Raw genomic sequence first — 15,666 nt, forward strand, 5'->3', positions numbered from 1 at the left:
GTCTTGGGGTTCCTCATACAGTGATACTTTCTCCTCATTTCTCATTGACCTGTTCGATGATATCAATGTATTAATAATTAATGATGGTACTCCCACTCACCGAGTATACCCTGGCCAGAACCCCAAGTCAGTCTTAGATCTGTCTGCTTGCTCTCCTAACCTTTCTAGTCTGCTCTCCTATCAGGTTCTAAATCAATCTTTCGGAAGTGATCACTTTCCTATAATAATTTCTAAGCCATCTTCAGTATCTCCTCTTCCATCTCCGGAACCTCTTTTAAAATATAAGCTTGATAAGGCTGATTGGCCCAATTACTCAGCTCAAGTTGAGGACAAATTAAAAGTATTAGATAATATAATAAGTCCCCTTGAAAAGTATTCCTTGTTTAAATCCATAATTCTAGAAGCAGCTGATAATCATATACCTAAGAAAAAATCTTCTAGTTCTAAATTACCATCCCCACCTTGGTGGAATTCGGATTGCACTGCAGCAGTTAAGGAGAGAGACGATGCTGAACGGCGGTATAATGAGACTGGAATCACTGCAGATTTTACTTCTTTTAAAAAAATCTCTGCCCGAACCAAACGCCTTCTTAACAAAACAAAAAAGAAGGGATGGAAAGGATTTTGCGAAAGCCTTAACCCTAGAACCCCATCTTCACTGGTTTGGAGAAATATCAAAAAATTTCGAGGATCTTTTAAGTCCGATCCCTCATCATCTTGCGATCCTTCTTCCTGGCTGGAAGAATTTGCATACAAACTGGCCCCTCCATCTGTGCCAGAAGAGTGCTGTATAAATCCAGTTTCCGCTTCACACCTAGTTCCATTAGACAACCCCTTTTCTATCTCAGAACTTGACATGGTTCTAACCGGCCTCCGTAACAGCTCACCTGGAGAAGATGGAATTCCGTATTGCTTCATTCAAAAATTGAGCCCACCTTCCAAAGACCACCTTCTAAAACTGTTCAATTTGTTCTTCATGTCTGGTGAAGTCCCTGAGGATTGGAAGTCCCAAGTAGTAATTCCAATCTTGAAGCCAGGCAAAGATCCTCGCCAAGCATCTTCCTACCGCCCTATCGCACTATCTTCAACTATAGCAAAGATTTTTGAACACTTAGTGAAGAACAGAGTAGAATGGTTGGTTGAGAATAAAGGAATCCTAGCTAATACCCAATTTGGATTCCGCAAGGGAAGAAGTACCTTGGACAGCTTAACCATCTTAACTTCGGATATTAGACTGGCCCTATCTAAGAAGCAGCAACTTGTTGGGTGCTTCCTAGATATCTCATCTGCTTACGACAATGTTCAACTCCCTCTGCTCAGAGCAAAGCTGCTACAGCTGAGTATACCTGCGAGAATTGTACAAATTGTCTGCAGGCTGTTCATGGGAAGAACCATTAAAATTAGAACTGGGAATACCTTCTACCCTCCTTTAACAGTATGGAAAGGCCTCCCCCAAGGCTCCGTTCTCAGCCCTCTTTTATATAACCTCTATACATTTGATGTAGAGCAATCTGTCCTCCCCTTCTGCAACATCCTGCAATATGCCGATGACTTGGTTGTATATACCGCAGTTCACAATTTAGATGAAGCATCTTCTAGATTGAATGAGGCCCTGGTGTACCTCAAAGACTGGTTGGATGAGCATGGTCTTTCACTTTCACCCTCCAAATGTTGCACAGTCACTTTTACTCGCCGCCATTCCATTCCTAATATTATTCTTCAATACGAAGACCAGATTATTCCCAACAGCAGCAATGTAAAATTTCTGGGTGTTTTTTTTGACTCCAAAATGACAGGTATTCCACATTTAAAGCATGTCATTGACAAGTGTGAAAAAGGCATTAATGTGCTCCGATCCCTTTCTGGGGTCTGGTGGGGTGCTCATCCCTACTGCCAAAAACTTGTTTACAATGCCTTAATTCGTAGTCAAATGGACTACGGCTCATTTGTTCTGGAACCATGCAATAAAGTAGCTCTCAAGAAGCTAGATGCTATCCAAGCCAAATGTCTTCGGATAATCCTTGGTGCCATGAGATCCTCACCAAAGAATGCCATGCAGGTTGAGTGTGTGGATCCTCCTCTTTGTCTCCGCAGGCAACTCCTTGCAGACCGATATGTTGTGAGGGCATGTTCAATATCCAACCACCCCCTCATTCCTCGCTTACAGGCTCTCTCATCTCTGGTATCTGTAAATGCATATTGGGCTCATAAACAAACTCCAAGATTCATTCACAGCTTTAGAAAAATTGAAAACCTTCCGTCCTCACTTTTTAGCACCAACAAAAATCCAATATTTGAATTGGAATACAATTGTTTAACTTTCAGCCCAAATGTAATTTTAGATTTTAATATCAGTAAAAATGATCTCGGAGCTAATATTAAATTAAACAAAGAATTAGAAAAATGGCAAGATTTCTTACCGATCTACACAGATGCATCCAAATTGAACCCCAATAGCTGTGTAGGAGCAGCAGTTTGGATCCCTAGGTACCGCATCCTTTTATCATATAAATGTCCTTCACAGTCCTCCGTCTTCACTGGGGAATCAATTGCCTTAATGGAAGCAGTTGCATACGTTGAGTCTCACAAAATTCCCAAAGTTATCATTTTCTCTGATGCCAAAAGCTGCCTCCAAGCCGTATCTGGTAACCAGCTCAAAATGAAAATGATTTCCCCTTTCATCCTGAAACTTAAACAATTACTATACAGATGTGAAGAAATAGGATTACAGGTAACATTAGTCTGGATTCCGGGTCACTGTGGGATTAACGGCAATGAGGATGCCGACATGTGGGCTAAGCAGGCCACTCTCAATGGATCGGAGACGCACAACATGGTTCTCGCGTCTGACTTAATGATTAAAGCTCGCCGTGACTTAAGGGACGATTGGCAACAATTATGGGATTCCTCTAGACGACATGTAGGAAAACACTACGGAAACGTACAGCCAGTTATACCTCATAAACCATGGTTCTTCCGTTTTCGCTCTGCATGTAAATGGGCCACGTCTACACTTTGCCGGCTTCGTTTGGGTCACGTCTGCACTCCTGTATTCCTTGCAAAAATTAGGGTGCGGGATAGTTCTTTATGCGAGTGCGGTCTTGACGAAGGAACGACGGAACACATTTTCTTTTCTTGCAACAGACTTAACCACTCTTTATATGATGTTTTACCGAAAAATATTCCGCGGCCTATCAATTTTCAAACGCTTCTGGTTCTCATGGATCCTCCCATCACTGAAATACTTCTTAAACACATACAAGAAAATAATATAAAACTTTAACGGCTCTACTTGCTCTACTTTATAATACTTGTCATCTTATATTATATCTATTGTCCATTTCTTATTTTTCTCCTTATGTTGGCATGCTACCTAACTGTCAAAACTATAGCCTTTCCCGCTCTTTTTCTAATAAACTGTACATATGTCATGTGTTGTCTGTGTTGTCCATAACAATGTTTTTGTTTTAGGTTCCCAGCACAATTCCTATCACCAAATCAAAATTATTCACCGAACATTCTTATCGTGCGTGGTACGTCTTTCAACGTCGTCATTGGCAAAATCCCTCCTGCCAATACCACAAGAGGGGAAAGCCATAATAAAAAAAAAAAAAAAAAAAAATTTAGGAATTTAACGGGGTAATTAACGTACAATTTAAAACATTAACAAACTTCCTTTTTCTAAACTTATCTGGTCACATCTAGCCCACACTATATGTCAATAAAAATATATAATCATCCTAAGTGAATTTTTTGAAGATAAATAATATCTCTTTTGTGTAGTGAATCATGCGATTGTAAATCTTTAATTAGTTTTTGTGCATGTCAGATTTTATTAAAATGTATATAATTCATTTCAATAATATGTACAATTTAGATTAGATTAGTATATTATGTTTCCCTATGTGGAAATGTGTGGCGTGACATTAACTGCTTATATTTAAGAACACCTGTACCTGCTATGTGATCTCAATATTATTTCAATTTCAACATTTAGGTACCTATCGCCTTTAATTAGGAAGGTAGGTAATAAGCATTAAATTATATTGCATTGTCGCATAAACCGATCACATATCAAACGAAAGAAAAAGCGTGCTACCCAAAACAAAATTAATATTAATGATCGAAATATGTGTGTCACACGGACCATAGTGTTCCGAGCTACGATAATATACTATACGAGTTAAAAATGTAAATTCGCGAAAAGGTCGGAGTGGGGCGGATCGAATAAAAAACTGTTGACTTTGGTTGGAGAATCACAATCAAATCGTAATCGGTGGTTTGTGTTCATCCACACATCTTCAAGATGAAGTTCTTGGTCCTTCTTAGCGTGGCAGCTGTGGCTTACTCCAGTCCTGTGCCTAAGGACGTATCAGTGCTAAAGTCGGTGGTTGGCAGCTTCGTGAACTGCATGAATAGTGATGTTAACTTATGCATCAAGGTACGGCAAGTGCGGTGTTTGAACATGTTTACTTGAAGCAGTGAATTCCTGTGATACGGTTTTAGTTTCGCAAGTGTTAAACGGTTCTTATTATGTTTTATTGGTCATAGTGAATTTGTGGCTTACTAGAGTCATCTAAACAAAAGTGATAAAAAAACTGTTATTTTCATGAGTACAAAACATTGATATTTAATTAATAAGTTATTTTTTATTTGTATTAGTTCAATGTCCCAAGTTCAAGTTGGAATTACAACTTGTTATAATAAACTATACCTTTCATAGTTTAGAATAAAATAAAATAAAAGTGTAATTTAAGTTTGTCGAAGTTTAATTTATTACAGTCGAACTAGAACTTTATGACACCATTTTCTAATGAAATAGTTTTGTACTAAAAACCTTATTATACAATAAAAAGAGACAAATAACATGATGTATAAAAGCAAACTTACTCTCTCCAATTAAATGTTCAAGAATATTATAATATAGAACATTTCATTTTATAGGAACATGCCCTTCGTGCCACCGAACGCCTCGGAACCGTTCGCAAACTCAACATTTTCGAAGGTCTCACGATCCTGAACAGCAACCCTAAAGAAGCCCGCAGCTTGGAGCCTTTGTCCTTCGAACCCCAGATCAGAAACAAGGAAGTCACTGAGAGACTCTGGGAGAAGGCCAATGATCTGCTTCAGAACAGCGAGCTGGAGGTTAGCTTTGGCGGTGATGATGAAGAAGAATCTAGGGCTCTTGATAGTGGTGAGCAGATTTATTCATTTCTTAATCTTACTATATTCATTAGACAGGAATATATTGCTTAATAATATTACATTTACTGCCTCTATAGTTCGTTTTTTTAGCATTAGAAAGTACCTACTTGAAAGAAGGTAAGCGATCTTCACTGCTTCAAGTAAACATGTCTTTTAATTGAAAAACGCTTTTTAAAAAACAGTAACTATTACTTATGAAAGCAGAAGAATATAAATGATCGTATTAGATTCATAATTGTTACATATTTGCCGTAACTTATTTTTAAAATGTGTTTTTCAATTAAAACACACATCAAGATTGTTTACCTTATTTATAATGCTAAAAGAGACGAACTATAATAACGTCAGTCATTATTTCAATATTTTGTAGCCTATTTGACAAGAGATATTTTACTTCAACACGTTGTTAACCAAAATGTCATGTTATTTGTTTATTTATTATTTGTTACTAAATTTACACAATTTCGCAGCAGAGGAGGGCCGCGGCAAGAAGAAGAAGAAGGAAATTAAGAATAAGTTAAAGATTCTCCTGCCCCTAATGTTGCTTCTGAAGGCCAAGGCTATTGCGTTGGCTCTTTTCTTCCTTGGCGTCATCGCCATCTCCATCTGGAAGCTCGCCGTCATCGCCAAGATTGCTTTCATTGCCAAGGTCATTGCCATCATCAAGGCTCTCTTGGCTAAGAAGCACGAGGAGCACGGTGGATGGGCCCCTCCAGTCCATGATGACCATGGACACGGTCACGGTGGCTGGGAAAGCCAAGGCTGGGGACGGTCTGGCAAGATCGAAGCCGCTGACATGGCTTATGCTGGCTACAAGCAGCAGTAGATCTATAAAGGCGTACTAACATGCCAAAGGCAAAGTACGCTCAAACCAAATATTATTGCTATATTTATTTTGTGTGAGTGCGCGTGTGTTTGATTATTTATTTACTTATTGACTGCTTTCAACTTCTTTTCATTCATTTTATGCGATGCTGAAACTGGAGTTTCACTGTTAGTAGTAATTTGATTGAAAAGGAACTTTCGTCTTCAAATCGTATTTTTATTACAGGTTGTGATATTGTTTTTATTTTTTTGGAAGGTATATATTTGGTTATTTTTTTTATTGTAAATGGTTTTTTGTTTATTTTAATAGTTGTTTTATTTTATTATTTTATAATGTTTTATATGTTTTAAAGTATATAATTACAATTATCATGATCTTATTTTATTTGTTTTATATTTAATGATTAGTTGATTACTAATGTCATGATCTCTCGTATTATTGTGTTTTACTACTTATCCTTTATATTTAGTTATTAATAACTTAGCTATATTATTATTATGGCTTTATATTATTAAATTTATTATAGTATCGTGTATCACGACTAATGAGTGTATTACCTTTAAGATATCTTTGTGAATGTGTATTTATTATGTGTGATATGAATTATATTATTGTGGACAAAACGAATAAACCAAACAGCATTTATAACATTAAGTTTATTGTGATTTTATTTCCTACTAACCTTAAATACCCATTATTAGAAGAAAATCTCGGAAATAAAACAAAAATACCTACCATAAAATTAACAAATTGTTGAAATGATCTAAAAATTATAGATGATATAAAAAAAGTGGAATGCAGAGAAATAAATCTACAAATTCATTAGATGCCATTGTCTCTACCATAATCAGCCTATGCGAATACGTCCCACAGCTGATCATAGAACTTGTCAAGGATATGGGACTGCACTCATGAAAACTATTCTTCTAGAATTGCAACTATGCTTTGTGTTAAAAAATTTGACATCTGGTAAAAATACAGTTTTTTCAATACTTATTATTTCTAATATTTATTTTATAATTCTAATATATATTTTATAACTACCAAATGAAATTCAGTACACGAAGAAAATTAAACTACAATCATTCACTATTAGACCGAAACTATCTGGGGGACCGATCTTTGCTCTGAAAACATATAAAAACTCAAAAAGGCGCGAATTCCAGAGATAAGAGCTAGCTAGATCGATTTTTCGCCCCGAAAACCCCCATATAGTAAGTTTCATAGAAATCGTTGGAGCCGTTTCCGAGATCCCCGAAATATTATATACAAGAATTATTTTTACAATCTAAAAGTAAAAGCTTCTATAATGACGACATTTCTAAACGTGTACAATAAATTATGTTCTGCCATACAAAATATTAAGGTCTATATTAGGCTCTTACACCTACACCTTAACAGGTCCAGTCCAATTAGGTCAGATTCGAAAGTTCACTAGGAATTTTCGGCATTCGGAAATACAAATATGGTATTAATATTAAATTATGGCCAACCGTAAAACAGCTAGCTTTGTTGAAGTGTGTTAGTCAAATGAGGGCCAGTATTATGCATTTATATGAATTTCGTAGTTTCCAATTTAGTAGTGACATTAGGTTTATTGGTCTTGACCCCTACGGTGAACGCTATTACTATTACGAGCCCCGATGCAGTGGAGTTCCTCTACTTAGTTATACACTACTATTTCGTTTATTCTAATAAAGTTTAGACCCTTTAGACGCATAAAACCACAAACGCGAAATACCAATCCCAGGTTTTTTGGTATTTTGCGGACTTCTAAAAAATATTACGCAAAACGCCAACTACGCATAATACCACAAACGCGAAATACCAATCCCAGGTTTTTTGGTATTTTGCGGACTTCTAAAAAATATTACGCAAAACGCCAACTACGCATAATACCACAAACGCGAAATACCAACCTGACGTGTCATGTTATGCGTCTAAAGGGTTTAGACATGTAGATCTCAAGGTTAACCCTTTTAGGGAATGAAAAAGCGGTTGAAAGTTTGAATCCATAACAAATGCTTCAAAAATCTAAGGATAGATAGGGATAATATAAGATTACTGTTTTTACTCCATAAGTGACTTCTTGAATATGAATAATGACGAATACGAGTATGATGTTGACTAATTGTATGTAATTTTAAATGCCTCAGAATAATTTATCCAGCTTGGTTGAGTTAATGATTTGTAATTTATTTAAGTGTGGTTTTTGCTACTTTAATTATTTAATTTGATTGTTTTGACATTTAATTTGATCGCATGACATTATGTACCTATGATAAGTTTTGCATGCTCAATTGTGAGTAGAGTACACTGTACTTCTAATTTTAAGTCACCATCTACATATCACTGTATTCTGGCAAATAAATAATTTGTATTTGTATTTGTATTTGTACAAATAAAGTTATTTCAACGTTCTTGAAAATTAAACCCCCAAGGAGGTTAAAAGTTTATATTATGTGGTAGAAGTTTTCTTTTAAGCTAGGAACTTGAAACTTTTTAAAAGAGCATTATACGATTATCACAGACGAAAACTGATTTCACCGTTTTTGAAAATTTATTCCCTAAATTGGTGAAAAAAGGGTTGAAACTTTGCATCGGGAACGAAATTGTTTGGAAATAGTGAACTAGAAATGTCGTAAAAAGACAAAAACAGAAAACAAGGACAGTGATTTCGACGTTATTATAAAAAAAATTGAAGTACACCCGTCACAATAAATTTACGCTGTTTTAGAGAAATAATAACAAAATTTCCCGCTGCGTTACGCACTTTTGAAGTTTGCTCAGCATAACGTATTTCGTCTTTTTCATATGTGAATGTATCAAAAGATTTTTAACTATTTTGTTACTGTCAATATATTATAAAGGTACAGCAATACGAGATAAATCGTTTGAAAATGTTATTTATTAACCAGTCAAGTTTTTCTTTATTTAGTTCATAATTCATTGTTATCAGTCAGATTACCTAGTTTTATAAATACATCTTAACTTCATTACATATAAAATAAGCGCCTGATAAAACTGAGGGTTTAGTTTCATAAAATTGTTATAAAGGCTTTTCTTACTTTCTCCACGATGTGTTTCGCAAGAGAAATTTCTTTTACCCCAAACTTGGCCTTTCATACACTGGCAGGCGTCATGAAAATAATATTTTTAATCATAATTGTTTTCATAAAAGTAATAACATACTCGTAGCTTTTCGACTAAATTTTCCTTGTTTTTATTATGATTATACTTAACCTTAATTTGATAGATCGTCTGTGTCAAACATTTCCGAAATCCTAACAAAGATCTCTATGTTCATACTAAGAAGTGTCTTCTTGTCCATAAGAAGTAGTTTTATCAATAGAAATGTATAGATATAGCTGTGATATAGCTATGAAATGTCTACGTGTATGTTCAGCTTTCTTCAGATTTTCTTTGTTTTTTTCCCTCCAGTACCATCGGTCCATTTTCCCAATCTGTCTACTTTACCAAACGGTCTACTTTCCCGATCTGCCTAATTGCTTTTCTCAATCCGTCTAATTACCTATCGGTCCACTTTCCCGATCCGTCTAATTACCGATCGGTCCACTTTCTTCATTGGTCTACTTGACCAAATGGTTCGCTTTTCCGATCCCATGAAAAACATTTCATGTAAAATGTTGTCAAGACGAAACCACAAGGCTCGGACTGTCAAAAAGTTATCAGATATCTTGTAGAGCCAAGCTTCTAACTCTACAAGCCCTAACATCACAAACTCTACACCTTAGTCAAAATACGTGGCTTGGCCGTTTTGTTACTACAAAAATTATTGTATAATAAAAAATAATGAATAGATTTCACCTTCCGCCCATGTGACGGTAGCGAAACGGCCAAGCCACATATGTTGACTAAGATGTAGAGTTTGTCATGTTAGGGCTTGCAGAGTTAGAAGCTTGGCTCTACAAGATATCTGATAACTTTTTGACAATCCGAGCCTTGTGGTTTCGTCTTGGCAACATTTTACATGAAATGTTTTTCATGGAATATTGTTTACTGGAATGATCCCAGACATTTTGTTCGTTGTAGTCACAAAACGGTAATTTGCTGGAACGCAATCAGTTATATTTGATTAAATACTGTCAGAACAATGACGGTGTCTCACTCGCACCTGTTACAATACTGATATGTCGGTCCTCTGTGGTTGACACATATTGACTTGGAATTATGCTGGCACTAAGCGGTTTTGGTATTCTGAGAAACTGGTGGTTTGCGTGAACCAATGGCGAAAGTAGACAACGTGCTCAAGTAGACAAATCGGGAAAGTGGACCGTTTGGCAAAGTAGACAGACCGGAAAAGTGGACCGATGGTAAAGTGGACACATCGCGAAAGTGGACCGTTTGGTAAAGTACAGAGATCGCGAAAATGGACCCTTTGGTAAAGTAGACAGATTGGGAAAGTGGACCGATGGTACTGGAGGGGTTTTTTTTACGTCTTGGTTAAGACAATAATAATAATTTGAATTCAGAAGTATTCAAACATTACAAACTGGCAGCAACATAAAATTCTATAATATTGACTAATCCGCCAATATTGATTTAATGAACAGCTTTAACATCACACCCCATCCCTGGCGCATCCCTGGTGCGCCGGGTGCGGGACAGTCCCAACACCATCTTGAGAATGATAGGGGAAAAAACCACACTGTCCCATAATGCTCCACTGTGAGGGACTACATTCCCCTACAAGCGCGATACGTACAGTGGTAGCTGTTAGTTAGCTTATAGTTTGCCTACCACTGTATTATAATATCTATGTGTAAATTTATAATGTGTATATGTTGTGTTTTATGTGTAATGCTTCCTTATATGTTTGTGCTGTATATCTATGTGTGTAAACCACACGAAATAAATATTTTTGTTTTTTTTTTAAGCTTAGTTGTCAGCAACGGCAATATTTATATTTAAAAACATTATGATTACAATAATTAGTAACATATTTATTGAGAATTATTTGATTTAATGTAAGTATGCTGACCAACAACGAAGGCTGTACTAGTAAAATAAAGCGCCTTGAATTTCTGTAACCTTGGCTTCTCGTACGGCGCACAGATGCTACAAAATGTGTAGGCATAGTTGTATGTCTTCAAAGATTTTTTGAGTAGGGACGTTTAAAAGTTGTATATCTATATTATACATAAATATAAGACATTAAAAAGATGGTCCTGGAAATATTTTCTTAAATTCACTAGTTTTTATCCTGGAAATATCAGAATATCTTCAAGAATGACAAGAACACACGTTGTGAATTCAAGCTTTCAAGGTTTTTGTTTTAAATAAATGGTTAATAACTCTAAATGTACATTTTGTTTTAATCTTAATTATCACTTCTAGACAACTTTACATAATATAAATATCACCATCTGATATAGTTAGTTTTTTAGCATTAGAAAAAGACTACGCGATCTTGACGAGTCAGTTAATTGAAAAACGCTTTTTAAAAATTAGTAATGAAACTTATGAAAGCAAAAGAATGTAAATACTTGTATATGATTCATAATTGTTAGGTATTTGCCGTGACTTATTTTTCAAAAGTGTTTTTCAATAAAAAGACACGTCAAGATTGTTTACCTAAGAGCTTGCCGGGTGAGTAGGTATAGTACGAAGCCGGTAAGACCTTTTCACGGCTAGGCATGTATAGTGCTTTTCTCAAACATGCAATGAAATAATAATAATCCGCCGCACGCGTCCGCGTCAGTTAGTTAGCGGACGCCTCTAAGTTAAAAAACCGGCCAAGTGCGAGTCGGACTCGCGCACGGAGGGTTCCGCACCATCCACAAAAAATAGAGCAAAACAAGCAAAAAACAAGCAAAAAAACGGTCACCCATCCAAGTACTGATCCCGCCCGACGTTGCTTAACTTCGGTCAAAAATCACGTTTGTTGTATGGGAGCCCCACTTAAATGGACGGACGGACGGACGGACGGACGGACGGACGGACGGACGGACGGACGGACGGACGGACGGACGGACGGACGGACAGACGGACAGACAGCGGAGTCTTAGTAATAGGGTCCCGTTTTTACCCTTTGGGTACGGAACCCTAATTAAGGTTGGATAAATATTACATGCCTAGGCACGATGTGTATAACACGATAAAATAAGTCCCTCTGACACCGCTAGTCGCGGCGAGCGCTTTATCATGACACTAGCGACCCGCTCCGGCTTCGCCCGCATTAACAAATTATACATAAACCTTCCTCTTGAATCACTCTATCTATTAAAAAAAACCGCATCAAAATCAAAAGTGTGTGTGTGTGTTCGTTTTTTTAGCATTAGAAAGAACTTCGCAGAAGTAAGCTTGTGGTTCCAAATCCGGCAATTTTAGCGGTAATAATTTGAAGTATATTACGAGGGGTATTCAAAATATTCTCGGTATGAGAATGAAAACAAACAAGTACGAAAAGTTTGATATTTTTATTTTTCAATATACTCCCCCCCTATGTTCATACACTTAAAAGATCGATCAATTATTTTTTTTAATCCCTCGTAAAAATATTTTTTATCTTTCGTGTAAAAATGCTCCTCCACTGCCGCCTTCAATGCTTCATCGTCAGAAAATTTATTTCCACGCAGATCCTTTTTAAGATTGGGGAGCAAAAAGAAGTCGCTGGGGGCTAAGTCCGGACTATACGGTGGGTGAGTAACAGTTTTAAACCCACGTTCAACAATAGCTGCCTTGGCAATATGAGCAGTATGGACGGGGGCGTTGTCATGCAGAAGCAGAATACCTTTGGTTAACTTTCCTCGCCTCTTTTCTTTAATTACATCCTTTAATTGACGTAGAATGTTAGCGTAGTACTGTCCTGTGATATTTACACCTTTTTCTTTATAATCGATTAGTAATACTCCTTCACAATCCCAAAATATCGTGGCCATGACCTTGCCAGCTGAAGGGATGACCTTCAACTTCTTGGGATGAGCTGAACCCTTAATGTGCCACTGCATGGACTCTTGTTTACTCTCTGGGTCATAATGATGAACCCAGGTTTCATCTCCAGTAACTATTCTTTGCAGCACCTCATCAGGATTTTCACCGCACAGGTCAATAAAATCGGAACAACAAGCTACACGCATGTCTTTTTGAAGCCGAGTCAGCATTCGCGGAACCCATCTTGCACTTACTTTTGACATATTAAGATGGTCATGTATAATATCATGTACGGTACCAATAGAGAGATTGGTTACTTGTGCTATAGATTTTACCTTCACTCGACCATCTTCCAATATAAGTTTTTCCACTTTATCAATATTTTCTTGTGAAGTAGCTACTACAGGCCGGCCAGGTCTAGGGTCATCTTCAATACTCTCCCTTCCGCGTTTAAACTCGCTTGACCACTTTTGAATGGTAGATAAAGAAGGAGCAGACTCACGGTAAACACAATCCATTTCCTCTTTTATGGTTTTTTGATTTTTACCCTGTTTTGTCAAGAATTTTATCACGCATCGATGTTCTAATTTAGTTAACATTGTCAATTCGCACAGGATGTTCATGTTTGTTCAGCAATTGCAGAAAAACAAAAGACTGTCTCGGTTCGAATTATACTTTTTTTTAATGTCAATGAATAAACCTTAGCGGCCAGTAACGAAAGAAATTTTAGAAGAGGTCGTAAGATATCAATACCGAGAATATTTTGAACGCCCCTCGTATAATTATGTATTGACCATGCTACATTAGATAATTCAATAATTATTAACAATTAAAGAGCCTGATAAAAACTGCACGCATGCTTCTGTGAAGTTCTTTCTAATGCTAAAAAAACGAACATAGTGTGTCCCACTGCTGAGCAAAGGCCTCCCCTCTTTCCCACCACTTGACTCTGTCCAATGCACACTCCCGCCACTCCACACAGAATGCATCAAGGTTATCCCGCCATAACTACTAACAGGACAAAATTCAAGCTCTTAAATGTCAACACAATACATCCTCTGGAACACAACACATAATACATGTTACGCAATGATGATATACGATAAGAAATTACCTATTCCAAGTAATAATAATTTTACGCTAAAACCAAAAATAATAACACATATAGCCATCTTTAATAACAGAGGCAAAGCTAATAACAAAAACGTACGTGCTCATATGAGGTAAAAATTATGATAATTTATCTTATTGTGCGTACTCAGTACCGTGCGTACAGGGGGCGACGTGAATTGGCGTTCATATTAAACTAGACGGGCCCGCAGCTCCGCTCGCGTAAATGAAGTAAAGAGTTTGTCTTATGTTTAGTTAGATACCGATATTATGATGTATTGAACCCTGCCAGGGTTTATAACTGTGATAGGGACTTCTTATTTATAACCGTTATTTGGATAACTTTATTCGCAAATTTCTCAAAAAATGATGTGATTTGATAAAAGGCAAGATTGTATTTTTTCATCTACGTAGGTATTTATTTAAAACTTGTTTCAACATAAAATTATTATTTATTTTTATAAGCCCATACCACCGCCCATAAATCGTATTTTCATACAAACGTAAGTAGTCCCCATTTCCTTGTCTGGATATTGACATTACTTACGACGGCTACGGTGACGCAACGACCCAAAGTGAGTCCTGGCCTCCGACACCAGATCACGCCATGTTTCCCGGTCTTGCGATAGCTCTCGCCAGTCGCCATGGCCGAGGTTGAGCAGATCTTTAGCAACTACGTCGTTCCAGCGATACCTGTAGGACGTCCAATCGTGCGTCTCCCATTTCGTTGTCCCAAGTACGCTCTCTTCACGACACTATCCTCTCCCATTCTCTCGTATCCGAGCCACTGAGCGCTTAGCCGCTTTGGTCTCTCCAATGCCCAAATACATCACCACTATAACGGAACACATCCTTATTTCTATGCAACAAAGTTATATTACGATATATTTGGCTACTTTAGCCTTCACTATTTATTTGATGCTGACTGTACATTTGCTTCTTGAATTTGTAGTCTCCATTAGATATATACCGGAGCCACCAAGGTCGCTCAAAAATATCTGAACATGCACTTTAACTACATTATAATTTACATTGTTCAGATATTTGTGAATACCTCGGCCGCTCCGATATATCTGATGGTGACTGTTCAACATGAAGAAAAAATCCTACCTGGTCTAGTCGTATCGTATTACGCGAGAAAACAGTTCCCGAATTGGTTATATCTGTAAAGTCATTAAAGTATAATTATCATACACACATTATTACGGGCACCATCCCTTAAACTGATGGGCTTCATATTAAATAACTTAATTGCTATCAACTTTGTATTTTTGGCCCATCTCGGCAGCCCGTTCCCCGGACGAATGGCAATGTTTGCCGAAGCCGTGAAAAGTCAATCTGAATAATATAACTCAAAAAGAAATGTATAACAATTAAATACAAATTATTAACACGATAATCATACGATAATACTAATTTGATTGATATTATTGATAAGTCATATATGGCATAAGTCACTCGTATGGTAAGCCCAGACTAAGGTTGAGGTTGACATCACTTTTTATTTTACTTCGTGTAATAAAACGCCGCAATAACTGTATACCAACATGACAAACAAAATCATTTGGTATGTCTGTAGCACCACATCAAATAATGTTGTCTGTAGCACCACCGAAACGAAACCAACCGAG

General features: G+C 36.9%; 1 protein-coding gene across 1 annotated transcript; it reads left to right on the forward strand.

Annotated features, from left to right (window-relative positions):
* Nucleotides 1-4,064: 4,064 nt before the first annotated feature.
* On the forward strand, nucleotides 4,065-6,036 carry LOC134657618 (uncharacterized). Its single transcript, XM_063513184.1, has 3 exons — nucleotides 4,065-4,441; nucleotides 4,945-5,194; nucleotides 5,676-6,036. The coding sequence occupies exons 1-3, from the start codon at nucleotides 4,307-4,309 to the stop codon at nucleotides 6,029-6,031; spliced, it is 741 nt and encodes a 246-aa protein (XP_063369254.1). The 5' UTR covers nucleotides 4,065-4,306; the 3' UTR covers nucleotides 6,032-6,036.
* Nucleotides 6,037-15,666: the final 9,630 nt, after the last annotated feature.

The sequence above is a fragment of the Cydia amplana genome, chromosome 20 (assembly GCF_948474715.1).
Source record: "Cydia amplana chromosome 20, ilCydAmpl1.1, whole genome shotgun sequence".
Taxonomy (NCBI): Eukaryota; Metazoa; Arthropoda; class Insecta; order Lepidoptera; family Tortricidae; genus Cydia; species Cydia amplana.

What these genes read in the sequence shown, in the direction of transcription:
- LOC134657618 (XM_063513184.1), top strand. Translation starts at nt 4,307, where the DNA reads ATGAAGTTCTTGGTCCTTCTTAGCGTGGCAGCTGTGGCTTACTCCAGT. An exon ending in ATGTTAACTTATGCATCAAG is followed by an intron (nt 4,442 to 4,944) that starts GTACGGCAAGTG and finishes TTCATTTTATAG; the next exon opens with GAACATGCCCTTCGTGCCAC. An exon ending in ATCTAGGGCTCTTGATAGTG is followed by an intron (nt 5,195 to 5,675) that starts GTGAGCAGATTT and finishes ACAATTTCGCAG; the next exon opens with CAGAGGAGGGCCGCGGCAAG.